The 27,237-nt window shown below is 53.9% G+C and overlaps 1 protein-coding gene across 6 annotated transcripts in view; it reads left to right on the forward strand.

The window, feature by feature from the left end:
* The window catches only part of ARMC6 (armadillo repeat containing 6), a 66,199-nt gene that overhangs the window by 11,449 nt on the left and 27,513 nt on the right, over positions 1-27,237 (forward strand). For 4 of the 6 annotated variants that reach the window (XM_032170201.2, XM_032170205.2, XM_032170202.2 and 1 more), the window contains 7 exons: positions 3,092-3,258; positions 4,375-4,457; positions 7,300-7,873; positions 11,951-12,120; positions 13,001-13,132; positions 13,527-13,664; positions 15,148-15,905. In XM_032170201.2, coding sequence (XP_032026092.1) covers positions 3,092-3,258; positions 4,375-4,457; positions 7,300-7,873; positions 11,951-12,120; positions 13,001-13,132; positions 13,527-13,664; positions 15,148-15,360 — 1,477 coding nt within the window. In that variant the 3' untranslated portion in view covers positions 15,361-15,905. Of the gene's footprint in view, positions 1-3,066; positions 3,259-4,374; positions 4,458-7,299; positions 7,874-11,950; positions 12,121-13,000; positions 13,133-13,526; positions 13,665-15,147; positions 15,906-27,237 lie in introns of those variants that run through there. The other 2 variants (XM_058424592.1, XM_058424593.1) reach the window with 2 other exon arrangements.

A 27,237-nucleotide genomic window follows, 5' to 3' on the forward strand; every position in this document is an offset into this window, starting at 1 on the left:
GCTGGGACTACAGGCGCCCGCCACCACGCCCGGCTAATTTTTTGTATTTTTAGTAGAGACGGGGTTTCACCGTGGTCTCGATCTCCTGACCTCGTGATCCGCCCACCTCGGCCTCCCAAAGTGCTGGGATTACAAGCGTGAGCCACCGCACCCGGCCTGGTTATTTACATTAACAAATTAAAATGAAATAAAATTACACACTCAGTTCCTCAGCCACATTACCACACTTCAGCTGTGTGATAGCCACAGAGGCCAATGGCTTCTGTACTAGGCAGTGCAGGTAGAGAACATTTCATCATAGCAGGAAGTGCCCTGAATGCATGATCAGATTCGGGATTGAGATTTTGGCACGATGACTTCACAGGTGCATTTTGTTCTTCTTAAGGAGGTAGGTGTTGCTGGCTTCTCTTTTGATGACGTGAGATCAAGCAGTAGACTCAGTTCCTGTCCACGCCTTGTCAGGCTCCCATCAGTTTTACGCCTGATGGTTTTGGATCCTGTGGGATCATTATCTGTTTCTCTCCTGTCACGGCTGATCAGCTGGAATTGGAAGCGGAACTTTCCTCATCCTCTTTTTATAACCTGGGACCCATTTGTCCAAGGGAGGCAGGTTAAGTGCTAGATTATTTTTTTAAAAAATTGTTATTAATTATTGTAGAGACAGTGTCTCGCTACGTTGGCCAGGCTGGTCTTGAACTCCTGGATTCAAGTGATCCTCCCATCTCAGCCTCCTGAGTAGTAGCTGGGAGTACAAGAGCATGCCACCACTCCCCGCCAAGAGCTGGATTCTTGGCCAGTTTTCAGAAGCCTGAGCTGTATTTGTTGTAGTATTATGAAAGCACAGATTTTGATTTTTTTTTTTTTTTTTTTTTTTGAGACATAGTCTGACTCTGTCAGCCAGGCTGGAGTGCAATGGCATGATCTCAGCTCACTGCAACCTCTGCTTCCTGGGCTCAAGCAGTTCTCCTACCTCAGTCTCCCCAGTTGCTGGGATTACAGACGTGAGCCACCACACCTGGCCCAGATTTTGATTTTGATATTTACTGGATTTTTTTTTTAATGCTCACTTGTCTCATCTGTAGCTACCAGGCACCCCTTAGGGTTTGGAAACTTCCTTGCTTCCTGGTCTCACAAGATGCCCCAGGGTTACCTGCCCCATGACCTGCTGGGACCTGGAATCAGCCATTCCTCCAAAAGCCCCGGCTCCTTGTTTGTAAAGGTTTTATGTAGAGACGGGGCCTCCCCATGTTGCCCAGGCTGCTGTCGAACTCCTGGCCTCAAGCCATCTTCCTGCCTCAGCCTCCCAAAGTGCTGGGATTACAGGAGTGAGCCACCTAGCCCTGCCCCCAGCTCCTTTTCGTGGGAAATGGTAGAAACCATACATGGTGTTAGAGGTATTCATTGCTAGAAAATTAGATCTTTGTTTACTTAAGAGAAAACACATGATGGGGTTTTTTTTTTTTTTTGAGACGGAGTCTCGCTCTGTCACCCAGGCTGGAGTGCAGTGGCGCGATCTCGGCTCACTGCAAGCTCCGCCTCCTGGGTTCACACCATTCTCCTACCTCAGCCTCTCCGAGTAGCTGGGACTACAGGCGCCCGCCACCACGCCCGGCTAATTTTTTGTATTTTTAGTAGAGACGGGGTTTCACTGTGGTCTCGATCTCCTGACCTCGTGATCTGCCCGCCTCAGCCTCCCAAAGTGCTGGGATTACAAGCGTGAGCCACCGCGCCCGGCCGGGTGTACTTTTTTTTTGAGACGGAATCTTGCTCTGTTGCCCAGGCTGGTGTGCAGTGGTGCAATCTTGGCTCACTGCAACCTCTGCCTCCTGGGTTCAAATGATTCTCCTGCCTCAGCCTCCTGAGTGGCTGGGATCACAGGTGCCCGCCACCGTGCCTGGTTAATTTTTGTATTTTTAGCAGAGACAGGATTTCACCATGCTGGCCAGGCTGGTCTTAAACTCCTGACCTCATCCACCTGCCTTGACCTCCCAAAGTGTTGGGATTACAGGCATGCGCCACTGCACCCAGCTAATATGTATTTAATATAGTGTATATCTTATACTATATATGGCACATAAATTATACAAATATATTGCATTATGTTTACATTATACAACTTGACGATTTTACATGCATGTAGACTGTGAAATACCTCATTCAACAGTTACCTTTTTCTTTTTTGTGGTGAGAACACTTAGGATCTATCCTCTTAGCAAATTTCAAGTATACAGTACGATACTGTTAATTATAGGGAGTTCCAAGTTTTTACTTGATTTTATGATGTTAGAATCTTTTTTCTTTTTCGTTTTTGAGTCAGGGGCTTGCTCTGTTGCCCAGGTTGGAGTGCGGTGGTGCAATCTCGGCCTCCCAGGCTCAAGTGATCCTCCTACCTCAGCCTCCTGAGTAGCTGGGACTACAGGCATGTGCCACCACACTCAGCTAATTTTTATTTTTATTTTGGTAGAGACAGAATTTCGCCATGTTGTCCAGGCTGGTCTTGAACTCGTGGGCTCAAGCAATCCTCCTGCCTCAGCTTCCCAAAGTGTTGGGATTATAGGCATTGACCCACTGTGCCCAGCCAGAATCTTTTTTCTTTTATTCTGATTCCTAATAATATAATCATTATTATTTGCTACATCCGTAATAGTTTCAGAATAACATTACTAGTATCATTATATTAAAGAACCACCTTTCTTAGATAAAATATAGTAAACTCTGTGTTCTCTCCTACACTTTGTTTTTTTCCCCAAGACAGGGTCTCACTCTGTGGCCTAGGCTGGAGTGTAGTAGCGTGATCATGGCTCACTGCAGCCTTGACCTCCCAGGCTCAAGTGATCCTCCTGCCTCGGCCTCTCAGAGTGCTGGGATTACAGGCTAAGCCACCACGCCGGGCCTCTTCTGTATTTGCAAAAGCTCTAGGGAAGTAGGGATATCACCCTTTGCTGTGATGTAGGTGGGAAGAATTTCTCCAGGGTGGTTGTAGGGCTCTGGTCCCTGGTAGATGCTTCCTAAATGGCGTTTTCAAGGTGGCCAGGCCCTGCCATTGCCTGCTCACCCTTGAGGTAGCTCTCTCTTTGCCCTAACTTCTCAGCTCAGGAGCATCTATCGGCTGCACGCCAACATCAACACAGGCAAAGATGGTCTCCAGGCGCATTGCCCAGGAGACCTTTGATGAAGCTGTGCGCGAGAACATCGAGGAGTTTGCGATGGGGCCAGAGGAGGCAGTGAAAGAGGCCGTGGAGCAGTTTGAATCGCAAGGTAGGGCGGTGTGACTGTCACCTACCATCCGTGGCTCTTAGATGCAAGAGTGATGGGAGAGCCCTGCTGCTGCACCCCACTGGGGGTGCCACATGCCTGGCATAGAAACCAGGTGCCCATTGGGCCCTGTCCCCTCCATGTTCTGCCCGAGGCAGGCTGGTTATCCTGCTCCCACCTCTCACCTGCTTCCACCTCGCCCAGATATTTGTGGGCTGGATCCTTCTCATGAGTCTCATTTGATCACTTCCTTAAAGAGGCTTTCCCTGACCCTGGCCTGGGAAACAGGGCCCCTGCCTCCCTGCCCTACTCTACCCCACCTCGAGCTTACGGAGGCAGAAGCAGCCTGTGGAAACAGGTGGCACGTTCAGACCGGGCGCAGAGGAGTGTGGTTATGAGGGGCTGTTTGCAGTGGCGTGGGTGGGGTTAGGATACCACCCCTGGCACAACTAGCCCCAGCAGGGACCCTGACTGCAGGGAGCAGGAGTCCTGAGTAGGGGCCACATGACAGGTGCTGGGCCCTGGGGCAGAGGCAGGGGGCTGGGAATGAACACCGCACACTCCCCTCCTCCTGCCCCCATCTCAAGTTAACTTCCCCATTGAACAAACCCAGGGTACAGCTGAGAGGTCAGAGGTCAGCCTTGTAGGCACAGAGTGGGGTATAGAACCCTAGACAGGGGCCAGTGGGACAAGCAAAAGTGTCCAGCACTGTAGGGGCTCCCTGTGGGGGTGCCAGCAGGGGCAAGAATGCAGCCAGAGCCAGGAGGGATGGGAGCCCCAAGGGAGAAGTCCGTGGGGTCCCTCCCTCCCCCACCAAGCCCACCAGGCAGCATGTGGCACGTCACTGCACAGATGTGGCCTGTGATGACAGCCTTGTGTGACAACAGCCTCACTACCACTCTGCTCCCTTTGGCTGGACCATGGCCCAGTGGCAGAAACACCCAATACCCTCTACACCCCCGTGATGATGTGGTATGGGCGGGAATGGGGAGGTGGGAGGCTTCTGGAGTGGGGTGGTCCCAGCAGAAGGGTCCTGAGGTGTGATTCCAGCAGGCCCATGGGGATGACAGCTGTCACTTTTTCTGACCCCTGTGTGCTTGCTTCCCCCACCCCCAACAGGGGTTGATCTGAGCAACATTGTAAAGACGGCACCTAAAATCTCTGCAGACGGATCCCAGGAGCCCACACATGACATCCTGCAGGTAGGAGTGGGCATCCCACACAGCAGGTCCTGCATCATCTCTGTCTGGGGGCACCTCTTCCCTGTTTCCTGGATGGCAGAATGCAGGCTCTGAAGGTCACGCCCTCCCCAGCATGCATGAGCAAGCTCGAGTTTGCAGCCAGGTCTCCCTGAGTCCATGTCTGAGGGTGGCATGCCTTCCAGTGCAGGGGATACCAAGCTCCTTGGGCGGCATGTATGCTGAAATCAGGTGGATGGCTTGGTTGTCCCTGCTGCTGGGAGCCCAGAGTCAGGGACACCATAGAGGGGCCCCCCTGGCTTCCCAGAGACAGATGGTCAGGACTCATAGGATGAGAGAGTGGGCTTACAGTAAGGCTGTCACTTACTGATCACCGACTGTTTACCAGCACTTTTCCAGCCAGTCCGTTAGCACTGAAGCTCACCAGTGAGGTAGGTGGTGTCATTCCTCTTTTAGTGATGGGGAAACAGGCCAGGAGCTGGCACTTAACCTCTCCAGAGACCCAAACAAGGAAGTTAAAAGAACTTCAATGCTTTCCTTAAGATCGCCCATCAAACTTTGTAATACAGCAGAAGGCTCTGGTGTTTGAGAACCGACTGTTGGCCTGGTTCTGTGCAGGTACTTTTTTCCTGCCTTCTCGGTCATTGTCCAACAACACCTGCAAGGCTGGGATTTCCCCATTGTACAGATGGGGACATTGAGATCCAAAGAGAAGAAAAGTCATTGACGTGGGAGCAAGAGGTGCAGTGATAGGAGAGGAAGTTGGAAGAGACGGCTCTGGGTGTAAACCCAGCTTGCCTAAGGCATGACACTTCTCCCTACCTCAGGGTCCTGCCTTCTCCTGCCTTGAGGAGGTCTTGTGAAAATTGCCTCGTTGTTGTTAGTTTGCTTTTTGCCTTTCTTGCCTAATAAGGATGAATTTATTTTATTATATATTTATTTATTTATTTATTTATTTATTTATTTATTTATTTATTTATTTGAGACGGAGTCTTGCTCTGTCGCCCAGGCTGGAGTGCAGTGGCGCGATCTCGGCTCACTGCAACCTCCGCCTCCCGGGTTCACGCCATTCTCCCGCCTCAGCCTCTCCGAGTAGCTGGGACTACAGGCGCCCGCCACCACGCCCGGCTAATTTTTTGTATTTTTGGTAGAGACGGGGTTTCACCGTGGTCTCGATCTCCTGACCTCGTGATCCGCCCGCCTCGGCCTCCCAAAGTGCTGGGATTACAAGCGTGAGCCACCGCGCCCGGCCATATATATTTATTTATTGAGACAGAGTCTCACTCTGTTGCCCAGGCTGGTGTGCAGTGGCGTGATCTCAGCTCACTGCAACTTCTACCTCCCAGGTTCAAGTGATTCTCCTGCCTCAGCCTCCCAAGTAGCTGGCATTACAGGCACATGCCATGACACCTGACTATTTTTTTTGTATTTTTAGTAGAGATGAAGTTTCACTATGTTGGCCAGGCTGGTCTCGAACTCCTGACCTCAGGTTATCTGCCCACCTTGGCCTCCCAGAGTGCTGGGATTATAGGCATGGGCCATGGTGCCCAGCCTGGATGAATTTATTTTAAAATGAGTTTGTCTTCTGGCTATCTTTGCATTGGGTGATTCATCTTTTTCCTACTGATTTGTAGATGAACTTTATATAGGAAGGATCTCAATAACAATATCGTCTATATTGTCTAGCAGTTACTGCTTAAGTAGTTCTTAAGTGCTCAGCATTATGCTAAATTCTTTTTTTTTTTTTTTTTTTTACAAGACTCTCACTCTGTTGCCCAGGCTGGAGTACACTGGCACAGTCTTGGCTCACTGCAACCTCTGCCTCCTGGGTTCAAGCGATTTTCCTGCCTCAGCCTCACAAGTAGCTGGGATTACAGGTGCACACCACCATGCCCAGCTAATTTTTTTTTTTTGAGACGGAGTCTTGCTCTGTCGCCCAGGCTGGAGTGCAGTGGTGTGATCTTGGCACACTGCAAGCTCCGCCTCCCAGGTTCATGCCATTCTCCTGCCTCAGCCTCTCCGAGTAGCTGGGACTACAGGCGCCCGCCACCACGCCCGGCTAATTTTTTTTTGTATTTTTAGTAGAGACGGGGTTTCACCGTGGTCTCGATCTCCTGACCTCGTAATCCCCCCGCCTCGGCCTCCCAAAGTGCTGGGATTACAAGCATGAGCCACCACGCCTGGCCTACCTGAGTTGTTTAAAGTGTTTGCTCCCCGGTGGCTTAGAGTTGAATTTGGATAAATCTGCTCTCTGTACAGTGTAACCACATTTGGCAGGTGCTCAGTAAATGTTTGTAGAGTGAATGAGAGAGATGAAAGGAGATATCAGGATGGGTATGTCTGGTGAATGTGGCTTTCTCCTTGGAGAGCTGACCATTGACAGGTGTGCCAGTTTGTTACGGCTGTGTGACAAACAACCCAAAACAACAGGCATCTTATTGTTGCTTGTGACTCTGCCTGGTTGGGCTCAGCTGGACGGTTCTTCTGCTGGTATCGCTTGGGGCCTCTTGATGGCAGGTAGGGCTGGAATGTTTAATATGTCTGCATTTATGTGTGCAGCCCCTCGGCAAGGACACTGAGTTGTCTGGATCTCTCTCTCTCTCTCTCTCTGTCTCTCTCTCTCTGTCTCTCTCTGTGTGTCAGCCTTCCACCCTATGGCCTCTGAAGCTCAAAGTTCCTAGAATCACAGGTCTGGAATTTGCGAGAGCTGTAACTCCCCCCACATCACTTCCACTGCAGGCCCAGATCCCAGGGGAGGGAAACTTGCAGGGGTCCAGACACTGTTGCTGTGGCCATGGGTTCCTCTTGCCTGAGCTGATGCTGAGGTTTCTCCCATGTCTCCCAGACGCTCAGTGACCTCCAGGAGTCTGTGGCCAGCTCTCGCCCCCAGGAGGTGTCAGCATACCTCACCCGCTTCTACGACCAGTGCAAGCAGGACAAGGCCTGCCGCTTCCTCGCGGCCCAGAAGGGGGCCTACCCCATCATCTTCACTGCCTGGAAGCTGGCCGCTGCAGGTGACCAGGGCCTTCTGCTCCAGTCCCTCAATGCCCTGTCGGTGCTGACTGATGGCCAGCCAGACCTCCTGGACACCCAGGGCCTGCAGCTCCTAGTGGCCACGCTGACCCAGAATGCTGATGAGGCCGACCTGACCTGCTCTGGGATCCGCTGTGTGCGTCACGCTTGCCTGAAACATGAACAGAATCGGCAAGACCTGGTGAAAGCTGGCGTGCTGCCCCTGCTGACTGGCGCCATCACCCATCATGGCCACCATGCTGACGTGGTCAGGGAAGCCTGCTGGGCCCTACGTGTCATGACCTTCGATGACGACATCCGTGTGCCCTTTGGCCACGCCCACAACCATGCCAAGATGATTGTGCAGGAGAACAAAGGCTTGAAGGTGCTCATTGAAGCCACCAAAGGTAAGAGCTGGGGGCCGACACGAGCCAGCGAACAAAGGTGGGCGGGTCAGATGTGACCAGAGTGAGGGTCAGGGCTCAGGACTACTTTAGGCATGGCAGGCTCAAGGCTCCACTCTCCCCTCGGCTTAGACCTGCCTGCATGGCAGCCCTCGTGAAGAGTCTCCCCATGTTTTCTAGTGGCTCCAGGAGAATTCCAGGCCAGCACTCATGGGCCAGGAGCAGGCCACAGTCCCATCTCTGGAGCTGTCTGGGGAAGGGGTTTGCTGTGTCCAACTCCAGGGACTGAGAGTGGGGAAGGGAGACCTCCCCATAGGGAAATAAGAGGACTGGGGGAGGCTGGCTGGCATGCACCATGGCAGTCTCAGGTGGATGTGTACACGCTTGATCATATTCAGCCACAAATCCTTAGGCATATTCATGTGTCTGGCTCCAGGGTGACCATGGTGGGCCGGCCCTGGGAGGTCACAGTGCTGACCGTCAGACCCTAAAGCTTCTGTCTTAACCCCTAACCCCATCCCATCCACTGAACCCACCAGAAAAGTCCTGATTGACACACAGATCAGAAGGATGAGTTCCCCTTTCTTGCCTGCCCCGTCACTCTGGTTGTGTGGCCAGGCCTGTGTGGGGGTTCTGGCTCTGTCTGCTGAGGAGATGGACCCACCTCAGTCTCCCTTCCACACCTCCAGCAAGGCTGAAAATGAGTCCTGACCTTCTGCAAAGTCAGGCTGCTTTTCCAGGAGGTAGCTCACATCTTTCCTGTTTTATTTATAGGAGCTCCAATCAGTTAGATTTCTGCCAGAGAGACAGGATATATATATATGAAGAGACTTTTTGGTAAGGAATGGGGTCATGCAATTGTGGCAAGTCTGTACTCCATAGGGCAGGCTCGAAACTCCCAGGCAGTCCCCTTTTCGGGGAAACACCTCAGTTTCCTTCTAAGGACTTCAGCTGATTGAATGAGTCCCATTCACATTGTTCAAGGTCATCTCCTCTACTTAAAGGCGACTGGACTGGGCATGGTGGCTCATGCCTGTAATGTCAGCACTTTGGGAGGCTGAGGTAGAAGGATTGTTTGGGCCCAGGAGTTCAAGACCAGCCTGGGCAACATGATGAAACCCTGTCTCTACTAAAAATACAAAAATTGCTGGTCATGGTGGTGGGCATCTGTAATCCCAGTTACTTGAGAGGCTGAGGCACAAGGATCTCGAGCCTAGGAAGCAGAAATTGTGGTGAGCCAAGATCATGCCACTGCACTCCAGCTTCGGTGACAAAGCGAGACTCTGTCTCAAAAAAATTAATAATAATAATAATAATAGATAGCTGATTGCGGATGGTAACCATGTGGACAGAGTACCTCCACGGCAACACCTAGATTGGCATTGGGTGGAACTGCAGAGGGCTACAGGTGGCCACAGGAACTGACCATCGCAGCCCTGTGTAGGTGCAGGATCTTCGCCCTCTTGGGATGAGTGCCGGCATCTGCTTCCTGGTGCAGTGCCTCTGGGCTCCATCTGTGGTTCCTGTGTTCAGTTTTGGCCACGTCAGCCCAGTCCATATGTGTCCCTCTATGGTTTTGGAGTTTCCTGTTGGACTTAGAAAAGCCATTCCTACCCCATGATCATAAAAATAGTCTTCAGATGTCTTTTTTTTTTTTTAACACTATTATGGTTTTCTTTTTTTAGGTGAGACCACGAGTTGGTATGGAATTTATTTGGGGCATGATGGAAGCCAGCGGGGGGCGGGGGGGGGGCACATTCTTAAGTCTTCCCAGCAGCCAGTAGGGGGCACTGCAGGCCCAGGTAGCCCCGGTGTTCCCTGGGGCCTTCTTGGTGCCTGTGGCCACCCCAATAGGCAGAAGGGCTGGAGTCTCCCTCCCTCCCTCCCTTCCTTACTTCCTTCCTTCTTTTCTTCCCTCTGTGGCCCACGCTGGAGTACACTCGGCTCACTGCAGACTCCCTACGTCCGGCTCCCATGATTCTCCTGCCCTGGCCTGCAGGCTGCCTGGGATTGCCGGCGCGCGCCAGCACCCCTCCCTCGTTTTGTCCGCCAGGCTGCTCTCCAGCTCCTGACCTCGAGTGGTCTGCCCGCCTCGGCCTCCCGAGGTGCTGGGACTGTAGACGGAGTCTCGCTTACTCAGTGCTCGGTGTTGCCCGGGCTGGAGTGAGGTGGCGTGGTCTTGGCTCGCTGCAGCCTCCGCCTCCCAGCCGCCTGCCTTGGCCTCCCAGGGTGCTGGGATTGCAGCCTCTGCCCGGCCGCCGCCCCGTCTGGGAAGTGAGGAGCGCCTCTGCCCGGCCGCCCCGTCTGGGAAGAAGTGAGGAGCGCCTCTGCCCAGCCGCCCCGTCTGGGAAGTGAGGAGCGCCTCTGCGCGGCCGCCCCGTCTGGGAAGTGAGGAGCGCCTCTGCCCGGCCACCCATCGTCTGGGATGTGAGGAGCGCCTCTGCCCGGCCGCCCCGTCCGGGAAGTGAGGAGCCCCTCTGCCCGGGCGCCACCCCGTCTAGGAAGTGAAGAGCGTCTCTGCCCGGCTGCCCCGTCTGGGAAGTGAGGAGCACCTCTGCCTGGCCGCCCCGTCTGGGATGTGGGGAGCGCCTCTGCCCGGCCGCCCCGTCTGGGAGGTCTACCACAGAGGCCAGAAGCAATGTGGGGGCTGGACGTGGTGGCTCACGCCTGTAGTCCCAGTACTCTGGGAGGCCGAGGCGGGTTGATCACTTGAGGCTAGGAGTTCGAGACCAGCCTGGCCAACATGGCGAAACGTATGAAAAATACAACTGACAAACCAACCAACCAACCAAGCGACAACAAAACAGGTCTACCCTGGAGTCGTACTCTAATTTTTTCTATTTTCCTCCCTTTCTGATCCTTTATCCCACTTTCTTTTTCTTCCTCTTCCTTCTCCTTCTTCGTCAAATAGAGGATTGAGTTATTATCATTGATCCATACAAAGTCCCTCTCTCATTTATTTTCTTTAATTCCCACCCCCCATTTCTATTCCCTGTCTTCCCATGTGCAACATTCCTAATATGTTTGATATGCATCTTTTTGTTTGTATGTACTTTTAGAAAATGTTTATTGTTTTGAGTGCAAAAAAAAAATTAAAAAAAAATGGATGGTGGTAGAGTTCTAATTGCTTTAATATTTCAAATAAGAGTCTTGTTTTAAAATATTACAATTTTTTTATTTTTTATTTTTATTTTTTTATTTTTTTGAGACGGAGTCTCGCTCTGTCACCCAGGCTGGAGTGCAGTGGCGCAGTCTCGGCTTACTGCAAGCTCCGCCTCCCGGGTTCACGCCATTCTCCTGCCTCAGCCTCTCCGAGTAGCTGGGACTACAGGCGCCCGCCACCACACCCGGCTAATTTTTTTATATTTTTAGTAGAGACGGGGTTTCACCGTGGTCTCGATCTCCTGACCTCGTGATCCGCCCACCTCGGCCTCCCAAAGTGCTGGGATTACAAGCGTGAGCCACCGCGCCCGGCCTATTTTTTATTTTTAATATACTTGAAGTTTTAGGGTACATGTGCACAACGTGCAGGTTAGTTACATATGTATACATGTGCCGTGTTGGTGTGCCGCACCCATTAACTTGTCATTTAACATTAGGTATATCTCCTAATGCTATCCCTCCCCCCTATCCCCACCCCACTACAGGCCCCGGTGTGTGATGTTCCCCTTCCTGTGTCATGTGTTCTCATTGATCAATTCCCACCTATAAGTGAGAATATGCGGTGTTTGGTTTTTTGTCCTTGCAATAGTTTACTGAGAATGATGGTTTCCAGCTTCATCCATGTCCCTACAAAGGACATGAACTCATCATTTTTTATGGCTGCATAGTATTCCATGGTGTATATGTGCCACATTTTCTTAATCCAGTCTATCGTTGTTGGACATTTGGCTTGGTTCCAAGTCTTTGCTATTGTGAATAGTGCCACAATAAACATATGTGTGCATGTGTCTTTATAGCAAAAAAAAAAAAAAAAAAAAAAGGGCTGGACTCTTCCAGTGGAGCAGGATCCCCACCAAAACGGAGGGCCTTGCGGCTGGTTCTTCCCGCCCCCATCACCATCTCCCTTTCTCCCTGCAGCGTTCCTGGATAACCCTGGCATCCTGAGCGAGCTCTGTGGAACCCTGTCCCGCCTGGCCATCCGCAACGAGTTCTGCCAGGAGGTCGTCGACCTCGGGGGCCTGAACATTCTGGTGTCCCTGCTAGCCGACTGCAATGACCACCAGATGGGGGACCAGAGCAGCGTTCAGGTGTGAAGCCCCCCTGGCCCAGTGCCTGCTGTCCTTCTGGGTCCTAGTCAGCCGTACGAGCTATAGTCAGAACAAGCTGGCCCTGCCTGCCAATGTCAGAACCAAAGTGCAGTTTTTCTTTTCACAGACCCAAGGGCAGGAACCAAAGGTCGGCGGGGGAAACAAACCCTCCCACTCTCCCTTACTGTCCTTTTGCACCAGGAAAAGGATGGTAGGAAGCACAGGGTTGGGGTGTGTCGGCCAAGGCTGGGATACTTGAGTTAGTTCCTACACCTCTCTGCCTCAGTTTCCCTAGCTGCAGAATAGAGCAGGGTCCCCTACTCATTACTCCTCCCTATCTAGCTGCAGCTGCAGGAAAGCCCCCAGGGGTGCCACGGTCCTGCACCCCCAAGCCCAGCTGGTGACGTCAGCCAGCCTCTTTCTGTGCGAGTGGCCAGGAGCTGAATGGGAACCAACTTCAGCAAATGAAGGGATACATTTTGCCTTGTACTCCTGGGCAGTCAGGGGGCAGGGTCCTCAGGTTCTCCATCAAGGGGATCAGCGGTCCCAGTAACACCTCATCCACTGTCCTCAGTGCAGGGCAGTTAGCGCCCACCCTGGGTCTGTGGCCGTGGACAGGGGGACCCTGTGCTCTGAAGGCCGGCCTGAGTCACATGCCCCCTCTGCCCCTGTCGGGGTAGGGGATCAAGTCACCTGGATGGTACCGTTTGGACACAGGCAGCCTGAGCCACAGGCATCTGCCACCCCTTCTCGTTAGTCACACCTTGCAGTCACACCATACCTGTTGGTCAAACAGCAAAACAGCCCCACATTCTCCCTCAGAGCCCTCTCCCACAACCAGCGGCCTGGCTGGAGGTGAGCGGGCCTTTCCCTTGTGCAGGAGCTCGTGAAGCAAGTGCTGAGCACCCTGCGAGCCATTGCAGGCAACGACGACGTGAAAGACGCTATTATCCATGCTGGCGGGACGGAGTCCATCGTGGCTGCTATGACCCAGCATCTGACCAGCCCCCAGGTACCCACCTCGGGGGGCACACACAGTAGCAGGGTGGTGGCTGGAGTCTCAGTTCAGTTTCTGTGTCTACATGAAGCTCTATTCCCCTGCAGGGCCAGGGCAGGGCTGGCGAGGGTCGCGGGTGCTGGCTCTCAAATGCTGACCTGCGTATGCATGACTTTGGGTGTCCTGGAGTTACCACCAGCACCCTGCAAATATTTGACCAGGCCTATTGCCCTTGTCACCCCTAAGAGCTGAGCTGATGTTTTTGTCACCCTGCCGTTATTACACAGGAGCTGCCAGAGACCCACGGAGGGGAGGCTACAGGGTGTTCACCAGGGGTTGGTGGCCACGGCAGGATGTTGTGGGGGGTCTATCTGCTGCATCTCAGCCTTCCTGTGACTGGCCCCTGCAGGTGTGTGAACAGAGCTGCGCGGCCCTGTGCTTCTTGGCCCTGCGTAAGCCGGACAACAGCCGCATCATCGTGGAGGGTGGCGGGGCTGTGGCAGCACTGCAGGCCATGAAGGCACACCCGCAGAAGGCCGGCGTGCAGGTGGGCAGGGTATGGGATGGGGGCAGGCAGGCTGGGGTAGGGTGTACAGGTAGGTGCGGAGAGGGCATGGGAGCAGGTGCGGTGTGCGGGTGGGTGATGGGGCAAAGGCTCAGTCCCTATCCCTATCCCTGTCCCTGTCCCTGCCACAGCCGAGCCCCACAGGACCAACTTCTTTCTAATCTTCCAAAATGTGCTGAATTCTGCCTGCAGTTGTCTCCTTTTCTGCCTTTGTTTTTTCTGCATTTACTCTCCTTTTTTGGGGAGGGGGTAGTTTGGAGGGGCTTTCTGGTGAAACCCCGGAAAGAAAGCTATAACACGTAATCTCCTTCTGTGGGTTTTTTTTTTTTTTTTGAGACAGTCTCACTCTGTCGCCCAGGCTGGAGTGCAGTGGCGCCATCTCAGCTTACTGCAACCTTTGCCTCCTGGGTTCAAGTGATTCTCTTGTCTCAGTCTCCCGAGGAGCTGGGATCACAGGCATGGGCCACCATGCCCAGCTAATTTTTGTATTTTTAGTAGAGACAAGGTTTTGCCATGTTAGCCAGGCTGGTCTCGAACTCCTGACTTCAGGTGATCCACCTACCTCCACCTCCCAAAATGCTGAGATTACAGGTGTGAGCCACTGCGCCCTTAATCTCCTTTTTTAAAAGTCCCTATAGAGAGATCTGGGGAGGAAGAAGTTGGGGAAGTGTGGATGGGGATCTGCCTGGGGTTTCAGAAAGGTTCTTGCCCCATCCTTGGGCTGCTGTCTGAGTTGTGGGTGTGGGACACCCTGTCCACACCTCCCTGGCTGAACCCAGACTCCTCCCTGCAGCCCCCGGGGCCCTCCTTGCCTCCTCACTCCCAGCATAGGATTCTTGGACACACCAGGCTGGGACCCACAGGGGGCCTTTGCTCTCGCTGGCTCTTACTCTGGGACACTGTCCCTTACCTGGTCTGTCCCCTTGTCCACTTCTGGCCACCCTGGCCAGCAGCTCCCCACTCTGCATGCGCTTCCCATCTGCTCTCCTGCTGGGGGTGGGAGCCACCCTGGGAGGCTTCCAGGCAGTGCCCCGCACCCACCCACAGCAGGTGCACAGGGCACAAATGTCCACCGAATGGGTAGGGATGTAATTGACAGGCGCCTGTGCACAACCACTCTCTTCCCGTGGCCTCACTGCCCCCTTGCCCTAGGGCCCCTTCCTTGGCTCTGTGCCAGCCTCGGGGGACCTCAGACTCACCAACTCTGAGGCTGAGAGTTCAAAGCCATAGGATAGATCCTGGAGCTTCCCTGAGCCTGTTTCCTTGCCTGGGAGTTAGCCACGCCTTCTGGGGCTGCCAAGAGGGTAAAGTGGAGAGATGGGTCTAGCTTGATACAATATAGGCAGCTGCTGGATGTCAGCTGTGGTTATGATCACATCCATCTTATTATGATGAAGACCCTGAGGTCAGAGTGGACCCCACCCCAAAGCCCCATCTGGCAGCTCACAGCTGCTCTCTCCTACAGAAACAGGCTTGCATGCTGATCCGAAACTTGGTGGCCCACAGCCAGGCCTTCTCGAAGCCCATCCTGGACCTGGGGGCTGAGGCACTCATCATGCAGGCCCGATCTGCCCACCGTGACTGTGAGGACGTGGCCAAGGCCGCCCTGCGGGACCTGGGTTGTCATGTCGAGCTCCGAGAGCTGTGGACAGGCCAGAGGGGCAACCTGGCGCCATGACCCCAGGCCCAGTCTGGGCCGTGACTCTGGGTGAGTCGTGTGACTCAGGAATGGGGGTAGATCCATGTCCTCCACTGTCCCCCATTAGTTCTGTCCCCTTCACAGTGAGAAGTGTTTTCTGGCAGGCCCTAGGTAAAGGGTCGGGGGAGGGGGAGCCTTGTAGGGAGGCCTCTACACAGAAGAAAGCAGCCCCCACGTCCCAGCCACTCCTGGGTCCCAGCCAGCAGCACGGATGTTACTGTCCTGCTCCTTCCCCCTAGCCCCATGCCCTACCAGAAGGGGCAAAGGGCACGTCCCATCACTCACTGCCCTGTCTGAAATGTGGCAGCCACTGTGGGCCAGGCTCAGGGCAGGGCAGGTGATTCCAGTGGGGTTGGGCCCCCCGGCGCTTGCTGCTTACTGCAATTTCATGCAGGCCTCTGCTCCTTGTTTTTCTCACCTGTAAAATGGGTCTCAGATGCCCCGCCCTGCTTGGCCCCAGCTTGTCTGTCTCTGGGTCCTGGGCCAGCCAGGGTACCTGATAATAAAAGATCATTGAGTGAACAGCGGAAGGGTCTCTTCCATAGCTTGGCTGAGCATGGGGGGCCGCAGCCAGTGGCCTCAGAGTGTGGGGGAGAGACAAACATTTTGGTGGGGGGGGGGGGCCATGGAGTCACTGAGGATAGCAAAGGGGTTTTGGGAACAGCCTGGGATCTAGGATCCACTGTCACCCTCAGACAGGCAGGCGCTGAAGCCATGGTCAGGATCACTATTTCTGATGTGTACCACCTGCAGGGCCGGAGGGCTCCACGTTCATCCCCTGCTCAGCTCTGCAGCCTTGAGCAAGTGAAAGAACCTCTCCGAGCCTCAATATGCTCCTCCTAAAGTGAGGAGTGGGGCAGTGATAGATCGCCCTCTGAGAGGTGTTGGACCAGGCTGAGCACAGGGGGGGTGTCCAGTTGTCTTAGGCTGGGTGTCCTAGTTAGCCAACCTCTTGTCTCTGAGCCTCGATTTCCCCATCTATAAGATAGACATCAGCTGGGCACGGTGGCTCACGCCTGTAATCCCAGCACTTTGGGAGGCTGAGGTGGGCGAGTCACCTGAGGTCAGGAGTTGGAGACCAGCCTTGCCAATATGGTGAAACCCCATCTCTACTAAAAAAAATTACAGAAATCAGCCCAGTGTGGTGACGTGTGCCTGTAATTCCAGTTACCTGGGAGGCCGAGACAGGAGAAGTGCTTGAACCTGGGCGGCAGAGGTTGCAGTGAGCTGAGATCACACCACTGCACTCCAGCCTGGGCAACAGAGCAAGACTCTGTCTCAACAACAACAACAAAAAGACATCATCATTGTTGCCCTCAGTGACCACCCCACCCCAAGCATTCTGGGGGTGCCCAGACAGCTGTGGCCCTACAGACCCCAGCTCTTCTGCTCTGAAGTCACACTCAGAGGTCACACCATGGTCACTAGGTGGCTTGTGCATCCCTTGTGGCCTGACGGGGGTCCGGGCAGCCTCGTGACCACTGGTGTGTGCCCCAGCCTTCCTGCCCACACCTTGGAGGCCGCTCCCCTCTTGGACCCTCGCCCCTGCTTGTCATGTGCCTCCCCGAGCCCCAGGATGGCCTGGGCTCAGTCCTTGACCTCAGCGACACTCCTTTCCCAGCAGGCCCCCAGCTTCCGTGGAATCCAGCTGATGCAAACAGCTGAGGAGTGTCACCCTGGCTGCACCTCTCCGTGGTGTCCCCGTCTCCCCTGCCCCCAGCAGGAAAGGGTGCTCTCAGCTCAGCAGGGCTGGCCCAAACCTCTGACCCAGTCACCCCGCCCTGTCCCTCCTCCCTGGAGACGCCCAGGATGTGGGAGAAAGATCTTGAATCTGCCCCAGACTGCCCTGACTTAAATTCTGGGCCAGTGTGACCTTGGGCCCTTCTCAAGCATTTGTTCATCTGTCATGTGGCGGGGTAGGTGCTCCTGGGCTATTTCGAGGACGGCCTGCAGTGCTGGCCCTGTCATTCCCACTCCAGCTTTGCTCTCAGTCTGCCCATGGCTCCCCTTTGCCTTCTACATGACACCAAACCTGCCTGTGGTCCCAGCAACTTGGGCTAAGGCAGGAAGATCACTTGATCCCAGGAATCAAGGCTGCAGTGAGGATGGCACCACTGCACTCCAGCCTGGGTGATGGATCAAGAGCTTGTCTCAAAAAGAAAAAACGCACTTCATGCCCTGCAGACCCAGTGTGGCCCAGGCCTTGCCCATTTCCGTCTTTCCACTGCACTCACTCCCTATTCCCCCACCCCAGGGTCTTTGCACAAGCCCCCATGTGACAAGCCACGCCCTCTGCCTAGAAGTTCCCTTCCCTTGGCCCTCACCATGGCTGGCTCCTCCTAGCACATGAGGTTTCAGCTCACGTTGCCTCCACCGGGAGAGACCCCCATCTCATCACCCCACATGCTCTGGCTCTGACACTGGGCCCCATCTGAGGTCACCTCATTTGTGAACTCTCCTGTTTGTCTTGCCCCCACCATCAGCTGGCTCTCTGCAGGGAGGCCCCTGTCCCCACTTGCTGCACCTTCAGCTTCCTGTCAGTGTTTTTGAACATTCACCTGAATAAACTGACAGGCACTAGAGGTCTCTGCCAGGTAGCCCCAGCGTCCTCCCCTGGGCCTGGGCCAAGCTGCAGGCTTCTTCAGGAAGGAGTGGTTCTGCCTTATCAGTCCCTCCCACCTTAGCCTAAGGAGTGGGTGTCTTCAGTAGATGCAGCTAGCATGTTTGGACAGCCTTAGGTTGGGTGGGGGCCCCTCACCAAAGATCTCACATTTCCCTGGGGTTATGGCCTGGCTTTCCATCCCCCCTCGGCCACTTCAGGCATATCACCTCCCCTCTGTGAGCCTCAGCCTTCTCATCTGAACTCAGGCTAGATCTGGCACACTGGAGGGCCACAGCCCCTAGCAAGGCCTGGTTCAGGGGATGTCCAGCACATAACTCCCCCCAGCCCCCATCCCCCATCCCTGTCCCCTTCCCTTTTCTGTCGCCGAGGCTGGAGTGCAGTGGCGCGATCTCGGCTCACTGCAACCTCTGCCTTCTTGGTTCAAGCCATCCTCCTGCCTCAGGCTCCCGAGTAGCTGGGACTACAGGCACGTGCCACATGCCCGGCTAATTTTTGTATTTTTAGTATAGATGGGATTTTGCCACGTTGGCCAGGCTGGTCTCCAACTCCTGACCTCAGGTGATTGACCCACTTCAGCCTCTCAGAGTGCTGGGATTACAGGCATGAGCCACTGCACCCGGCCTCTTTTTTTTTTTTTTTTTTGAGCCGGAGTCTCGCTCTGTCACCCAGGCTGGAGTGCAGTGGCACCATCTCAGCTCACTGCAAGCTCTGCCTCCCAGGTTCACACCATTCTCCTGCCTCAGCCTCCTGAGTAGCTGGGACTACAGGCGCCTGCCACCACTCCCGGCTAATTTTTTTGTATTTTTAGTAGAGACGGGGTTTCACCTTGTTAGCCAGGATGGTCTTGATCTCCTGACCTCGTGATCCGCCCGCCTCGGCCTCCCAAAGTGCTAGGATTACAGGCGTGAGCCACCGTGCCCGGCCCTGGCCTTTTCTTAAGTAGCTTTTGCTGTCCTCCTTGATGACATCGAGACCTGGGCTGAGGGGGAGCCTGCTGCAAGGATGGTGCAAACGTGTTCAGGCCACGCCTCTGCTGCTGTGGGCTCTTGGTGAAGTGACCTGACTTATCTGAGCCTTGGGAGGTGAATGAGGCCACTCTGACCCCAGCCAGGCTTGGTTGTTGTCACTGCTGTGTTCAGGATGTCTCCCTCCAGCCAGAGATGGGCTTGGGCTCGGGCTCCTGGGAAAGGAACAACAGATTTTTTTTCTGTTGTGAACATACATCTCCCAGAGGCTGGACAAAACCCCATTTTTCAGATAGGAAATAGACTCACGGGCATTTGAGGGGCTGCGGTGGGATGAGACCACAGCTCGGCCTGCCTCCGGGCCCCTCATCTTTTTCCAAGGCTGTTAACCTGACCTTGGGCAAAAGGCCTTCTGGCCTCAGGTGATTAGGCCTGGACGCTGTGCCAGGGCCTGGCTCACAGATGATTCCTGGGATCCCCAAGAGGTAGAGGGACTGGAGGGCGAAGAGGCAGTGTCCTGTCCAGGGCTAGCCAGCCAAAGCAGAAGAGCCGAGATCCTGGGCACCCTAGCTGGGCTCACATGAGTGCCCACGGTGGGGGTGTCCATTGCTATTGCCAAGGTGCTTTGCCTGCCATTGCTGGAAGGTGGTAGGGAGGTTGGCTGGTGCCAGCCTGCTAAAGAACGAGCAGAAGCTAGAGAGGCAGCCCCAGGCTGGGCCAGAGCCTGACCTTTGCCTTAGTCGGCTCTGTCCCTGGAGGCACTGTGGGACCTTCCAGGAGCTTTGTTACCTCCCCCTCCCAGGGCCTGGCAGGTGGGCACTGGGAGTGGGGGCTCCTCGGCATAGATATCTCCCTCTTGGTATGGCAAGCCACGCCCATAGTTGGTCTATGTCCATGAAGCGCTATTTACAGAGAGGGAAACAGGCCCAGAGAAGAACAATATATCATCACCAGCCTTCCGTGAGTGCTTACTGTGGACGAAGCCATTGTAAGTGTTTTGCTTCCATTTCATCAATGCTCACATTAGCCCTAGGAGATAGCCGGGAAACTGAAGTGGGGAGCTTGTGTTATTTGCTGAAGGTCCTGTGGCTGTCACTGGCCATTACTTATGTTAAAAAGAGCAGGGATTCAAACTCAGCCCTGAGTCCTTCCACCAAGGAATATTCTCCACCATAGGCTCAGTTTTCTCATCTGCTAAGTGGGCACTGTCACCTCCACCTGGAAGTGAGGTGGGGAGATGGTAGTGGAGAAAGCCCAGCGGGGACCTAGCACCCAATTGATGTTTAACTGACCTCAGCTTCCTCCTCTTCTCTGGAGGGTAGAATGGAGGCCAGATCCTGGAAGTTGCCAGGAAGCAAACCATAGGTGGGAGGTATGGGAGAGGAGGTCCAGGTAGGCATATCATGAGAATATCAGGAGTTTGATGATGGCCTTGAGCTAGTGATTTCCCGTCACATCCTCCCCATTCGAAACTTGTGGATCACACACTTAGCAGGGGCTTGCGCAGCCCTGAAATGTGAGCCCTTTCTAAGGTTGGTTTCAGCCTTGCTCCCTCCCAGGATTCCCTGGCTCTGAACTTGATCTCCACCAACCCTGGCCAGCACCTACAGGAAATAAGAGCTGGTATCTGAAAACATTTGTAGCCCTCTCCGTCCTGAAGATGAAGGGTGAGTCAGAGAACAGAGTGGCCTCGGGGGAGGTGCCGATGACACGGTCATGCCTGGGATGGCAGGTGTCTCCCTAAACTGCCGTCATTTTTCTGCAAAGCAACCCCGTTAACCGCACTTCACAGAGGAGCTGAGGGACACAGGCCGCACATGACCTGCTCAGGGTCAAATGCTTTCACCAGGTAATTAAAATGAGAGCTGGGTTATAAATTTTCCCAGGGAAGCAACCCCAGAGAGGAAAGATCAAGGCGTAGGAATCATTTTCCCCCGCCTTTTCCAAATGAAACAGGTGAGGCTCACAAGGGCTTTGCCCAAGGTTGTGTGGTGGGCCGGTGATTGGACAAGGATTCAGACCCAGGTCTCGGAGGCCCCCAGTGGCTCTTCTCTGACACTCTCTTTCCAAAAAGAAGGCTGCTGTAGTTTCATTCTCTGGTTTAGCAACCAAAGTGCTGTGTAACCTTGGGTAAGGAGCTTGACCTCTCTGTGCTCTGGTTTCTGTAAAAGGAGCCAGTGGTCGCTTTGACCTCATGGGATTGTGGTTAAGATTCAGTTAATTCAAAAAAAGACTTAGCAGGGAGAAGGCCCAACAGGGATGTCACTGGATACCGTGGCGGGGAAAGCTGGGACGCAGAGAGGTCAGACACTCAGAAAACCACGCAGCGCGTTTCAGTAGGATTCCGCCCCTTATTTCCATGTCTTCACACCACCTCAAGATGCAGAGGGCAGCTCAGAATGACCTCCAGCGAATCTGCCCTCTCCGTGTCGTCGGCAGGGGATTAGTGGGGAGTAAGGGGATGGAGAGTTATTCAGGAGTCCTTCAGCCTTGATGGTCCAAGTTCACAGCCGCTTCTGTGCTGGGTGGCCAGAGGGCGGGCTCTACACGAGAGCCTCAGGGGATCCTGCGCCAGGCGCCCGAGGCCACGTCGGGTTGCCGCGCTCCGGGTCAGACTGCACCTTGAACGCTCCAGCCCTTCCTGGGGGCGTACCGCCCACGGCCGCTGCGACTGGCCGCAGGGCCTGCCAGTCTTCGGCTTTGCAGCCAATCCCCGTCTCCCCCTAGGCTACGCCCTCCGTTCCTCTCGCCTCTGCCCCACCGGTTGCGCCAGTTTCCTCGTAGCCCCGCCCTTGGTCCCCAGCGATTGGCCGATAGTTCTGCCTGTTTTCTGCCAAGATTCCAATCCTCGCCTGCCTCCAGGCCCTGGCCTCCCAGCGCCTCGTACCCTGAGGGACCACCCAGGCACCCCAGGCCTCTCCCAATAGTCCCACCTCTGTCAATCACCGATTGGCTTCAGGGGCTGCCCATCCGCTTCATACTTGCCAATCACTGTCGCTTCCAGCGCTGACTGGCCAGGGAGCAGCCAATCGGGGCGTGGTGTGGACCCCTCCCGTGGCGCGCTCTGGGGGCGCGCGAGGCGGGGCCGTGGCGGCTGGAGGTGGCGGCGGCGGCGACGCGTCCGGGCCGGTGAGGGGGCGCGCGGGGCGCCGGGGGGGCCCAAGCGTCAGCGGCCCGCGCCTGTCGGGCTGAACTGAGGTGAGGCACGGGTCCTGTCATGGATCCCGGGGCGAGGGGCGGACGAGGCGGGGCGTGACAGTAGCGTCGCGAGGGCAGGAAGAGGTTAAAGACCTCCCCCAACCCCATACTCCACGTCTACTGCCCCCTGGGGGCTACTGCATCCAGGTTTGAGCCCCTCACCCGCAGTCCACGCACGCCTGACACCACGTCCCTTTTCGTTGACATCTCCCATACATCTCAGACTGTCCTTGCTGACATCTCCCACACCCCTGGGGCCTTGTCCCCGGCGCCCCGCACAGCTGGGTCTGACATCCCCCTCACACACCTGACACCGCGCCCCCACTCACGAACACCCCCCACATCACCTGAGACTGTCCTTGTCGATGACACCCCCACACCAACACCTGAGCCTGTGACTCCTAACTCACGGCCTGGCAACTCACACCTGGACCTGGTCCCGTCCCCCACTGCCTTTCCTCATATCCGGGTATCTGCTCGCTACTCTCGTGCCCACTCCCCCAGCAACCCGGGTCTCTCTTCTCAGGGACCTTCCCCCTGGCACCTGCCCTCTGCCCCTGGCAGCCCCACACCTCTGTCTCCCCCCTTTCTCCCCGTCTTACCCCCTCCCACCTTGGGCTTTCTTCCACGTGCACCTGTGTTCGCACACTCTCTGTAATAATCCCCCCGAATCCCCGAGGTCCTTCAATAGTCCCCCAAGCCATGGTATCTCAGGATCGCTGCACCCTCCCCTCCCCAAACAAAAGCTTACCCCAGTGTTCATTTCTAACAGTGCTTGACAGTCTATAAAGTGATTTCCTTACCTTAGAATAATCCCATCGGTCAGACGAAACCAGAATCATCCCCATTTTACCAGCCACAGATCTAAACCACTTGAATGCTACAGGCAGAGCCTATTCCATCCTGGGCATCGCTGACCCTCTGCTGTGGACCCACTGCGTTTGGGCCCATCTGTTATGTTTATCTCAGAGAGATTGGCAGGAGTCGTGACTTTGACTGGGTCCGGAAAGGCTTAGCTGGAAGGGACGGCCCCTCTGCCAAGCGTGTGTCTCGGAGTCCTGGGGCGGGCTGGCGGTGGAGACGCTGCCAGAGAAGGGGGGCTCATCATCTTGGGTGCCTCCTGCAGGATGCCGGAGAGGGAGTTGCCGGGGCCGGGGCTCCCAGCTCTTGCAGACCCGGGACCCCTCTCCGACACTCCTTGGGCCCTTGAAGCCGATAAAGAGTAAGGAAACACTCTTTATAGAGTGAGGCAAACTAATGTTTCAGCTGTTTAAAGCTAACCTGCAAAACGAGCCTGGCGTAGTGCTAGGAATGATTCTTCTGGAACTTTTTAGTTCCTTTGAGTCTGATTTGCAAGCATGCAGCATAGAAGGAGGACAGTGGCTTTGTTGTTGAAAAGCAATAACGTGCCATTTCCTGTAAGGCTCGCGGAGCATTTCTTACCCCCTCCCACCTCTCCCTGCAAAGACGGTACCACAATGTTTCAGAGGGTCATGTCACCTTCAGCTTCTCCTGTGGAAACTGAAGCCAGTTGGGTTTTCTGTCCAACTTCAATAGGAGTCATTTAAAACATATATGGGCGTGTATGTATATATGTATGTATATGTGTGTGGGTGTGGGTGTTGTACACATATGTACATGTACCTATATTCATATGTTTATATACATATTTTATATACACATATTTCGTGTGTGTTATATATGTACATGTGTATAAACTTTGACAAGATCATTGAGTATATAGTTTTTGGGTTTTTTTTGAGACAGAGTCTTGCTCTGTCGCCCAGGCTGGAGTGCAGTGGCGCCACCTTGGCTCACTGGAAGCTCCGCCTCCCGAGTTCACGCCATTCTCCTGCTTCAGCCTCCCGAGTAGCTGGGACTACAGGCGCCCACCACTATGCCCGGCTAATTTTTTTAGTAGAGACGGGGTTTCACCGTGTTAGCCAGGATGGTCTCGATCCCCTGACCCTGTGATCAGCCTGCCTCGGCCTCCCAAAGTGCTGGGATTACAGGCGTGAGCCACCGCGCCCGGCCACTGCAGCCCATATTTAGCTTTTACAAACAGAGCTGCAATGGATAGATGCATGCATCAGCATGTACTAAATACACAGTGAACGTATTTGGGCTCCAACCGTGCTCAGACACTTCAGACCCCCGTGTCTTGCCGGCCGTGCCTGTAGTCCACAGTTACTCAGGAGGCTGAGGTGGGAGGATTGCTTGAACCAAGGAGTTCAAGGCTGCAGTGAGCTATAATCACGCCACTGCACTCCTCTCCAGCCTGGACGACAGAGCTAGACCCTGTCTCAAAAAAAAAAAAAGGGCCAAGTCAAAGGGCATATTCCTCTTCCTCCTCTCAACTGTGAAGTTGGAAAGCCTGATTTCCTCTCCTGCGGCCAGCTCAGTTATCTTACTATCAAGTTTTGTGGTCTGTCCCATCTGATAGGTAAAAAACAGCACAAGAGATCCTTTTGAACATCGCTTCCATGCTTCCTACCCCTCTCTTAGGTGTTCTGGCTTGTAGGGTAGGGATTAAACATTAGACTTGTTTCTCTGCCAGTCAGACTAAAGTTCAAGAAATATTTGGGGCTGGATGCAGTGGTTCACACCACCCAACACTTTGGGTGGATGAGGCAGGAGTATTGCTTGAGCCCAGGAGTTTGAGACCAGCTCGGGCAACATGGCGAAACCCCATCTCTATAAAAAAAATTTAAAAATTAGCCGGGCGTGGTGGCGTGCGCAAATGGTCTCAGCTAGTTGGGAGGCTAAGGTGGAGAACTGCTTGAGCCCAGGAGTTCAATACTGCAGTGAGCTATGATTGCACCATTGCACTCCAGCCTGGGCAACAGAGCAAGACCCTGTTTTTCTGTTAAAAAAAATTTTTTTTTTAGTTCCTTCTCTGTGAAGTTTGTCCCTGTAGCAGGGAGCAGTGGTGGTGCTGAGATTTTGGCTCAAGGTACCTCAACAAGAACAGTTGCTAGAAGAACCATTTAGCTGTTGCTGATTTTTTTTTTTTTTTCACTTGGGTCTAGGAAAAGAAAGATGAGGGCATCATGAGAGATTGAGACGAGTCAGATGTTAAATCTGTCTGGGAAGCTGTTTCGAGACTCTCTCCAATTGTCCAATTTCTCACCACTGGTGCCAGATGGAGGGTGTCGTCATACTGAAGTCAGGCCTCTGCCCACGTGTCATACAGTTTTTTTTTGTCTGTCTCTTCTATTTTGGCAGTTAGACATTAAGAGGGGATTATTGAGACAATCAGAATCATTCGATTGTTTGGGTTTTGCAAGACAGGGCTTTTAAAAGTACATTTGCATTTTTTACTTTAAACATGAAATACTTCTTCATAAAAAGTATATCGGTCGGGCGCGGTGGTTCACACCTGTAATCCCAGCACTTTGGGAGGTCAAGGCGGGCAGATCATGAGGTCAGGAGTTCAAGACCAGCATGACCAACATGGTGAAACCCTGTCTCTACCAAAGAATACAAAAATTAGCTGAGCGTAGTGGCATGCGCCTGTAATCCTAGCTACTCAGGAAGCTGAGGCAGGAGAATCGCTTGAACCCGGGAGGTGGAGGTTGCAGTGAGCTGAGATCACGCCATTGCACTCCAGCCTGGGCAACAGCAAGACTCTGTCTCAAAAAAAAAAAAAAAAGTATATTATGTCGGGCCAGGCATAGTGGCTCACGCCTTTCATCCTAGCACTTTGGGAGGCCCTGGCAGGTGGATCACTTGACGTCAGGAGTTCAAGACCAGCCTAGCCAACATGGTGAAACCCTGTCTCTACTAAAAATACAAAAATTAGCCGGGCATGTTGGTGGGCGCCTGTATTCCCAGCTACTCTGGAGGCTGAGGCAGGGAGAATTGCTTAAACCCGGGAGGCGGAGGTTGCAGTGAGCCAAGATCGTGCCACTACACTCCAGCCTGGGCAACAGGGCAAGACTCCGTCTCAAGAAAAAAATAAAAACAAAAATAGCCGGCTGTGGTGGTGCACACCCGTAGTCCCAGCTACTCAGGAGACTGAGGCAGGAGAATCGCTTGAACCCTGGAGGCGGAGGTTGCAGTGAGCTGAGATGGCACCACTGCATTCCAGCCTGGGTGACAGAGCGAGACTCAGTCTCAAATAAATAAATAAATTAGCTGGCCTTGGTGGCATGTGCCTATAGTCCTAGCTACTCGGGAGGCTGAGGTGGGAGAATCACTCGAGCTCAGGGGGTTGAGGCTGCAGTGAGCCATGATTGCGCCGCTGCACTCCAGCCTGGGTGACAGTGAGGTTCAGTCACTTAAAAAAAAAAAAAAGTATATAACGTGTATGTGAAAAGAAAGAAGATTTAACCAATAATAAAATTAGCACCCAGCTCAGGAAGTAGAATGTTGTCCCCTGGAGGCCCCACCCTGTTCACAGAGCTATTTTTAAAATATGCTTGTCAACATTTGTTTTCTTCACTGAGCACCTTTTGCTACTACCATCTTGGGCAGAATGCTTGGATTCCAGCGGCTCAACAAAGTTCTCTGCTGGCCAGATTTTCTGCTGAGCTCTCTGCCAGCCCAGCAGCCTGTGAGGTTCTGGCAGGCAAATGGCTGAGGACAAGCCACCAGCTGAGGGACAGGCCAACACTTGGAGGCTTGGCCTCAGATCCCTGCATATTTGTTTCCCGTGGCTGCCATAATAAGTTACCACAAACTGGGGGGCTTCAGACAACAGAAATGTATCCTGTCATAGTTGTGGGGGCCTGAAGTCCAAAATCAAGGTGTCAACAGGACTGGTTCCTTCTGGAGGCCCTGAGGGAGTCCTTCCCAGGCCTTTCTCTGGGCAAACCTTGAAGTTCTTGGCTCGTGGCTACATCACTCCAGTCTCTGCCTTTGTATTCATGTGGCTTTCTCCCTGTTGTGTGTGTCTTTGTGTCCTATTTTTTTTTTTTTTAGAGATGGGGGCTTGCTATGTTGTTCACGCTGGAGTGCAATGCTATGATCATAGTTCACTGCAACCTCTAACTCTTTGGCTTAAGTGATTCTCCTGCTTCAGCCTGCTGAGTAGCTGGGACTACAGGCGCAGGCCACCACTCCTGGATC

This window comes from Hylobates moloch, unplaced genomic scaffold, assembly GCF_009828535.3.
Source record: "Hylobates moloch isolate HMO894 unplaced genomic scaffold, HMol_V3 SCAFFOLD_12, whole genome shotgun sequence".
Taxonomy (NCBI): domain Eukaryota; kingdom Metazoa; phylum Chordata; class Mammalia; order Primates; family Hylobatidae; genus Hylobates; species Hylobates moloch.